Below are 9,298 nucleotides of genomic sequence, written 5' to 3'. Positions count from 1 at the left end.
CAAATGCATTTTAATTGCGATTCGTTATTTAAATGCATTTTAATTACGTTTCGTTATTCAAATGCATTTTAATTATGTTTCGTTATTTAAATGCATTTTAATTACGTTTCATTATTAAAGTGCAGTTTAAATTCGTTTCGTTATTCAAATTCATTTTAATTATGTTTCGTTATTTAAATGCATTTTAATTACGTTTCATTATTAAAGTGCAGTTTAAATTCGTTTCGTTATTCAAATTCATTTTAATTATGTTTCGTTATTTAAATGCATTTTAATTACGTTTCATTATTAAAGTGCAGATTAATTACGTTTCGTTATTCAAATGCATTTTAATTGCGATTCGTTATTTAAATGCATTTTAATTACGTTTCGTTATTCAAATGCATTTTAATTATGTTTCGTTATTTAAATGCATTTTAATTACGTTTCGTTATTAAAATGCATGTTAATAACGTTTCGTCATTTAAATGCATTTAATTACGTTTCATTATTAAAGTGGAGTTTAATTACGTTGTATTATTGAAATGCAATTTAATTAAGTTTTGTTATTTAAATTCATTTTAATTACGTTTCGTTATTCAAATGCAATTTAATTACGTCTTGTTATTCAAATGCATTTTAATTACGTTTCGTTATTCAAATGCAATTTATATACGTTTCATTATTCAAATGCATTTTAATTACGTTTCGTTATTGATTACGTTTCGTTATTCAATTTAATTACGTTCGTTACTAAAATGCAATTTAATTACGTTTCATTATTAACGTTTAATTACGTTTCGTAATTCAAATGCATTTTAATTACGATTTGTTTTTATTTCGTTATGTATTTTAATTACGTTTCGTTATTAAATATGTGCGTACCTTCTTATTAGAATTCAATTTAAATACGTTTTATTATTAAAATGCAATTACGATTCGTTATTAATTGCAATTTAAAAACGTTTTATTATTAAAATGCAATTAAAACACGTTTCAGTTCACATTGACTGAGATAGGGGACTTGGCAAAGCTGTGAAGGGGAAATAAAGGAGTTTCTAATTTAATATAAAGATTCTTAATATTCAAATTTGAATATGCAAACCTAATTAGTTGACCTAACTTTTTTTTCAACACAATGTATTTTGGAGTTGTTGTTCGAATTTTTTGTAAAACTATCGTGATAGTCTGAAAAATATCGAAGTCGGTCACCGGCGGCCAACCATCGATACTATCGATGGTTCCATCGATTTTTTTGCAGCACTACTATCGGTCATCACTTATCATTTATCTATCTATCATTTAAATTAATCATCACTATCAAAGTGGGATGGCGGGAGAAAATAAATTTAAATATACTTGGCTATTTAGAACCTAAATTAAAGCAACTTTAAAATAAAAATAAACTTTTAAGAGTATAGTTGAAGTAAATATAATATATATTATAGACTAAGATAGACTTGTTTAAATATTTAATTTATTCAATTGTGAGAAAGGAAACAATTATGATAAACAAAACTGTTTAAAACCAAATTGATGAAACTCCAACAAAAAGAGTGAGGTATTTATTTAAAAATTCTGTTTTTATATACAGGCATAATTTCTAAATATTCCCCCAACACTGCTGATTACATTCCATATGCGTTTGGTGGCAAGTGAAATCACAAGAACCTGCCATGAAAATAGAAAGCGCAATTAAATGATTTGTCTTTCTATAATTTATGCCACCAATGCCAGCTGTTGCTGCATTGTTTTTATACGAAAAAAGTTGCAGGTAACTTAACTGTAAAACCGAGTACGTATGTATGTACGTGCTTTCGTTCGGAATTACCTGTAAATTGCTTTTCTGACCCGACCCCAAAATGCCAAAGAATCTCCCGCAAAGGGCAAACGACCCCAACGATCCCCTTAAAGTTTATTTTTGGTTCGATTTTGGCGCATCTGCATTTAAATGCCAGCATTTGACGACCCAAAAACTGAAGTCCAATGCATATAAAGACGGGGGTCTTGAGTGGCTAAGGCTCATTTCGTAACCGCATTGATAAACCGGACTGGAATCGATCCCCATCCGAAACGATACGATGCGAACCGATCCGATCCCATGTTGCAGTAAAAACCTTGAATTGCCAAATCTTTAACTGCTTTTTGCTCCAGGCTGACAAATCTTGCATATGGGTAGTTGCCAAACCGAAGAGCGGCATTATAATTTTAATTTTTCTTTTTTTCTTCTCTTTTTTTTTCTTATTGCTAATTGCAAGCCAAACCAGTCGCATATAACACACGCACACTATCGAGATTTAATCGTGATTAGTTTACAAATTAATTTGCCAATTGAATTTCAGATTTAGATTTCTGAGCTTCCAAGAACCACCTCTATAAGATCGGGCGAGAGTAAAAGTGTATTTTTAATTAGCCACTCCACGCCGCGAACCTAAACTAGTTTTCCAGCCCGTCTGGTTTTGCCGCATCTGTGATGTCTGATGTTTTATATTTTTTTTGATTTTTTTGATTTTTTTGATCGGAACGGATCGCATCTCCCAAGGACAGCTGCTTTTGGGTCATTGCGTGGATGTTTAGCATATTTATGCATATATTATGTACATATATTACCGGCATGCTTCGATCTTTCGGTGGAAACACCGGGATGTGACACAGTTTTCCCTCGCAAGCAAGATGGGTCCCATGGGCGGGGAAAAAAGACTTGAAAGATCTATCAGATGTGCCACACAAATTCCCTGTTTAATTTTTACAAAGATTCAGACCAGATAAAATTATTTATAATATTATTATTAATAATAAAGTGATATCAATCAAGGTATTTAAATTTTTTTTATCAGATTTATCTATCTGTCATTATAAGTTTAGAGATCTTGGACCATAACATTCTTATATATATTTACCTTTTAAAAAACGGAATATGTTAAATTTTAAAATTATTATTAATTTTCCGGAAGCACTAATGGAAAAAAAGCAATCAACTGAATGTAAAAATTGACAATGCAAACCTACTCCGCCTTAAAAGATTTGAGTGAAGGTGTATTAGCATTTTTGATTTACGGGAGTGGTAAAGTATTAAAATATACCAAATATTACTCTGCGATTAATGGGCTTATTATAATGTGCATCATTAAGAAAAGAGGTTTTTTTTTAAATTTAGGAAAATTATGAGTGCTACGCCCATGGTGAATCCTCTTCAGCCTTGAAGCCACTTTTTGGCTGGAGTTTTGGACGAAAGGACGGCCCGGTCTTTCACTTCATCTCATCGCCAATTTGGCTGTTTTGTATAATTTCTGTTTTTTTTTTTACTTAATTTGTTATGGTCTTTTGTGTGGTGGCCTTTTATCGGTGTAACGCCATTTGCATGCGGCCCATCAACTCAATTCAATTCAACCCAACTAAACTCACAATCGGCCCGGGGACCGTTGCCGCATATGAATTTGTTTATGTTCATTTTCGTGTCGCTTTTTCGGCCACATCGACACACTGATCGCTGGGAACGGGCACCCTTTCCAAACAGGATCCATTGGTCCAGCGATCGTGGTTAACTTTTAAACGATCAAGACCCGGAAATATGTGTCATATAGAAGCTGTTTTTTCTGTGCTATTCAACTAATTTTTACCCTATTGTCAAGTGACTCAGTTTAGCTTATATCGTATTTATTAATATATATAAAAAAGGCAGTTAATTAGTTTATATTTCTATGGTGTGGAACTGCCTAAGACCGAATACTCTATCTATTAACACTCTGTTTTGTTAATAACACAGGTTCTAATTAAATTTAGATAACAAAGCTGAAGAACTCGCGTCCTGATTTTTTTTCGATATTTTTGGTATGCTTAGTTTAACATTTAATTAATATATTTCCTTAGCCCTTACTGAAGAATTCGCGTTGAAATATTTTGGTTTCTTTTAAAATGCATGTAACAATTAAATGTAGAATCACATCATGAAATGAAAATAATTTCCGTTTCTGGCCGTTAGATGGTGCTTTAAACTCAGATCGAGCGGTGCCTGCACTAAAGAATTCGCACAATATATATATATATTTTTTCTAATGCATGTAATGAATGATGAAATTAACGTCATACAAAAACACATTACCAAATAAAATTTATTTATATTTCTGGCCGTTAGATGGGGCTATATACTGTACTAAAGAATGCAGACCATTATCTTTCTTATTTTTTAATGCATGTAGTAATGATGAAATTAACTTCATACAAAATCACTTCAACAAATAAAAATAGTTTCCATTTCTGGCCGTTAGAGGGTGCATTATACCAAGATCGGTCGGTGCCCGTACTGAAGAATTCGCGTCAATAAATTTATGTTTTATTTAAGATGCATGTGATTAACGTCATTCAAATCAAAAATAGATGCCATTTGTGGCCGATAGGTGGTGTTTGACAACCAGACCGTACTCTGAAGAATTCGCGTAGTTGTATTTTAGTTTCTGTTAAGGTGCATTTGAAGCTAGGGCATATCGCCAGCGGTTTTCCGCTCATCGTCTCTGGAACTTTCTTGTTTTTGTGCCATTACATCTCCGGCTCGCCTTTCTTCGCCGCCTTTGGAGCCCCGGTCCCAGCCCAGCGCCAGCTCGTTTTGGCCTGGCTTGGTTTCGTTCGTCTTGGCCCGGCTCGGTGGAAGTGGCAGTGGCAGTGGCGGGGGCGGTAATGGCCCCGCCCATTGGCATCGCTCTGCCGCGGTCGGCGCTGGCGTCGACGTCGCCGTCGATCGGAGCCGGTAAAAAGTCTTGAAAAGTGCGCCTCTTTGGCGTTCCGTTGTTAGTTTAGTTTAACCATCGCAGCGCTTGAGTCGCGATCAGTTGCTCAGGCCCAGTTCCAAGTTCCCAGCTCCCAGGATCGTCTTTCTTTTGTTTTTTATTTTTTGTTTAAGTCAGCATTCGAGTCAAAAATGAAGTTATTTTTATGTGCCATTGCTGTGACGCTGTGTGTGGCGACAAGTGAGTGTGAATCGGAATTTAACAATGGATATGGATATGGATCCGTGGGACTATAGCAGTGTTGAAGTGATTTCTGGTCAATTCCGATCCGATCCGAGCCGTAGAAGTCGCAACTTGTTGCTAATTGCTTTGACACTGACACCAAAATGTGTTTTTATTTTTGTTTTTTTGCATATCGAGCTGTTTTGGCCATAGCTCTAAGGCTAGATGGTATAAGCTATAAGCTCTAAGCTTTAGCCAATGACATTTAGACGTCTCGCAAGATTGCGTTCCAGCCTCAAGTCGAGTCGCGATTGCGGATCCAATCCATAAACATAAACGAGTTGGGCGATGGAGGGCTGGTTTTTCTTTTTCCGTCTGGAAAAACTGGAATGCTGGCCAAGCCCAAGAGTCGCTGGCTGTCTGGGCCGCTGGTTATGCAACTCCTGCAGTTTGTTGGCCAAGTCGAAGTTAAAAAAAAAAACCTTACTTTTCTGAGCCATAAAACCGCGTTCATCTCTGTGGCCAGATGGTAACCGGAAGAGGGCATTGAACTCGGCCTGGTCATCGTAAACCTTGTGTAATGATAACCGCTTTTGATCTGAAAAATATTTAAACATGTAAAATCTCTAGAGATTTAAAATCACTTAAAATAGGGTTTCCAAAAGTATGTTGTGATACAAATATAGGATTACTTCCGGATTCAAAAATTTCTTAGCATACTTTTAGATACTTTCAAAGGTGGTATAGAATCTAAAGAGATTTGACTTAAAACGTTAAAACTATACTTTTTTCGGATGTATCTTAATCTTTTTTTAGGTATTAAACCTTATAGGGGACTTATAATCTGTAAAGATTTCAAATATTTTGTAAAAACTATACCTTTTTCGAGGATATAGCTGAGATCTTGACAAAGATCTACAATAATCGAACTTTTTGGTACTATTACTTCGTATTTTTATCAGATTCTGATCTGATTTATCCATTATTCCTTATGCTATCTTGTACCCAAGTAACCTGTTCCTCGAAAACCATTGCTCATTGAGCAGGAAACCGCAAATGCGGAATTGCCATCGATGAATCGAGTGCTCGTTCGATCTTGTTACACTTTCGTGTGTGACTGGGGCCACCAGTTGCACCAGGAAAGTGAAAGTGGGAAAACAAGTTGACTCAAGCTATATCTTTTTGTACCTTTTTCCCCCCGACAGCCGTTTCCGCCGCCAACTTTGAGTGCCCCAAGGCAAATGGCCAGTTCGCCGATGAAGTGCAGTGCGACAAGTTCTACGTCTGCGACGATGGAGTGGCCAAGGCGAAGCTCTGTCCCGATGGCCTGGTCTTCGATCCCCTCAACCGCAAGTTCAACAAGTGCGACCAGCCCTTCAATGTAGACTGCGAGGACCGCACGGAGCTCCGTAAGTTGGCCATCCTCTATAATTAACTACCCATCTTAACTGACCCTTTGGGAGTAAACCAGTTTATGCAACATAAGTATTACGTATCCCAAGTAACTATGTCAAGGCAAAGTCATCTTGGCAATGTGTATACGAGATCAGACTTGGTGGGTAGGCACAAGGTCTTCTTTTTATGTCATGAAGTTCAGGATAATACTTCCTCTTCATTTTTTTTTATCATATTTACATTTTTTTAATTTGTTGCTTTCATAATTTTGTTTTTATTTGAGTTATCTTTCTAGAAATGATCTAAAATGCATTAGATCTGATAAAAATATATTATCAAATAGGGTATATTACAGTTTTAGTTCATCATATTATGTCATAATATAATATTATAGCACACTTTTGGGCTTTTTATCTCAAGAAGTTTGAAACCATATTATGGAGGTGTCTAAAACTGTGCTATCAATTATAGAATTTTATGCTTTAACAATGCAGAATAGAATTTCTGGATTAAAAATACATGTTAGCATTCTCTACAGATCTGTTTAAGTTGCGTTAGATCTATAGAAATTCAACATCTAACCCAATATGATTTCCCATTACAGAGGAGCCCAAGTCCAGCAAGTACTGCCCGCGCAAGAACGGATTCTTCGCCCATCCCGATCCCGCCGTGTGCAACATCTTCTACAACTGCATCGAAGGCGACGCCCTGGAGACCAAGTGCACCGTGGGTCTGCACTTCGATGAGTACTCGGGCACCTGTGTGTGGCCCGATACCGCGAAACGCGAGGGCTGCAACCCAGAGCAGAGTAGGTCCACCCTGAAAATAGAGTGAGGTTTCTGGAAATAATCTATATATATATATCTAAAATTTTATCAGGAACTTCCGAGACCGGCTTTGTGTGCCCCAAGGATCAGCCAAAGACCGATGACCGCGGCCAGGTGGTGACCCATCCCAAGTATCCCCATCCCACCGACTGCCAGAAGTTCTACGTGTGCCTGAACGGCGAGGACCCCAGGGATCTGGGCTGCCAGCTGGGCGAGGTCTACAACGATGCCACCGAGATGTGCGATGCCCCCGAGAATGTGCCCGGCTGCGAGGACTGGTACAAGGATGTCGACGACAAGAAGGACTAAGCCCCTTCCGGCCGACCTTTCTCATCACATCCACACTCACACTCATGCACACAAGCACACTGAGAAAAAACAATCGAAACAAAAAACACAACACCGATTCGCGTCTTAGTCACTTAAATTTAGTAGTTCTAGCCCATTTCCTATAGAACGTATGTGTAGCAGTTAAACTTCAATACTCTGTTTACCCTCTATTCTATCTATCTACTGTTCTTTCTCTTTCCTTACTATCTGATCTGTCTCAAATCACTTACTTTCCTACTTTCTATATCTTTTAATCTCTGTGCCCAACCGAATTCTACCAAATTGTTGTGTATATATTTCCCATTTCCAGACTTTCGCCTTAATTTTATACAAAAGAATAAACTGATTTTTTTATAAACTAAACCTACCAAAACTATCTATCTTTCCCACTCCTCTGACTCTGATCTCTCTACTATTCTTTACTATGATTTAGCTACTTCTATGTGATTTTCTCTGAACATACCAATTTTCAACTTTGCATCTTTTTCTAAAAATATATTTTTTTTCAATTTTTTTCTATATCATATACTGTATCAAACTTTTCTGCCATTTTTAATTGTAAACTTTTTCTATCCTCTACAAAGATTCTTTATTTTTTTCTTATTTGGCATCTTTTCATGTTCTTAAACTCACCTCACATTGATTATTTTCAAAACTTTCAAGATTTTTTTTTTACAATCTTATCCTATATCAGACTTTTTTTCGTGCTTATAATTCTTCTTCAAGTTTACTTTTCCACCTACTGTTTCTTACTTTATAATTTTATTTTGTATATCTTTTTGCGTTCTATGCATTACACATTTATTTTCTAATTCTCTCTTTAAATTCATATTTTTTCAAATACTCATTAGACTATGCTACTTCATAGTTCGAATTCGACAAACCCCAGGCTATTTATTGATTAATTTCTAGACTGTTATTATTTCAAATGCTTTGTGTGCAAAGCCTACAATGTTTGCCTTAATCTAGTTTCTACATTTCTACTTTTACCTAATTTATTTAAGGCATCACTCATTCGACAGTAAATCTGTAAATGTAAGAAAATCCCACTCGTAAACCAACTTCATCCCAGTAATTTCTACCTTTTCTTTGATTAAAAAATGATTTCGAATCTATACAAAATTAGTGTGCATCTCGTTTGGAAATAATAATGATGATGGCTGTTCGGATCAGCTGAAGAGAGTGATCGACTAATCAATCAAACCTTTCACTGGACACGCAACTCTGGGAATATATATGTATGCACGTAATATCGGATAATGTCGGTGGGCGGGGGGCGGGGGGCGGGGTTTGGTCCATCCATTATAGCCCTTTGTCAATCCAACGGACAACAAAGAGTCGTTAATTACCCGAGTGGCCAAAGCAAGGCGAAAAAGAGCAGCAACCGCACATGTAAATGAAAATAAAAAGCAGCCAAGAGTTGTTATGCAATCGCCGCAGCAAAGCAGCAGCAAAGCAAAGCAAAAGCAAAAGCAAGAGTTTTGCAATAGTTAACAATGTAACGGCAATCGGCAAACGGGAGACCCAATCATGAATGAAGCTTATGGTCTGCGCGAGCTTTGCCTTTTACTTTCAATCACACATGTTGCCAGAGAAGCCCGATTTCCTCCTCAGACACGCAGTGCTGGCGGTTTTACCCACCAGGAGTGGAGTAGCTACCTTAGTTTCATTGAAAATGGTTAAATGCTGATCATAAACTTAAATATTGGGTCGAAACTGGCCCTGGAAACTTCTGGGAAATCACTTAAATGCTAAAAAGTATGCAATAAGATACTATGAAGTCAAAACTCCTATGAATTCGTCCTAAAACACGAGGTTGTT

At 36.6% G+C, this 9,298-nt stretch overlaps 1 protein-coding gene across 1 annotated transcript; it reads left to right on the top strand.

Moving 5' to 3' along the window:
* The first annotated feature begins 4,764 nt into the window (after window positions 1-4,764).
* Window positions 4,765-7,840, top strand: obst-A (obstructor-A). The gene is made up of 4 exons (XM_017086553.4): window positions 4,765-4,943; window positions 6,131-6,334; window positions 6,925-7,128; window positions 7,200-7,840. Exons 1-4 carry the CDS (start codon window positions 4,895-4,897, stop codon window positions 7,454-7,456), a joined length of 714 nt encoding a protein of 237 aa, XP_016942042.1. The 5' UTR covers window positions 4,765-4,894; the 3' UTR covers window positions 7,457-7,840.
* The last annotated feature ends 1,458 nt before the right edge of the window (window positions 7,841-9,298 follow it).

The sequence above is a fragment of the Drosophila suzukii genome, chromosome X (genome assembly GCF_043229965.1).
Source record: "Drosophila suzukii chromosome X, CBGP_Dsuzu_IsoJpt1.0, whole genome shotgun sequence".
In the NCBI taxonomy this organism is placed as follows: Eukaryota; Metazoa; Arthropoda; class Insecta; order Diptera; family Drosophilidae; genus Drosophila; species Drosophila suzukii.
This window is presented reverse-complemented; position numbering and strand designations above follow the sequence as displayed.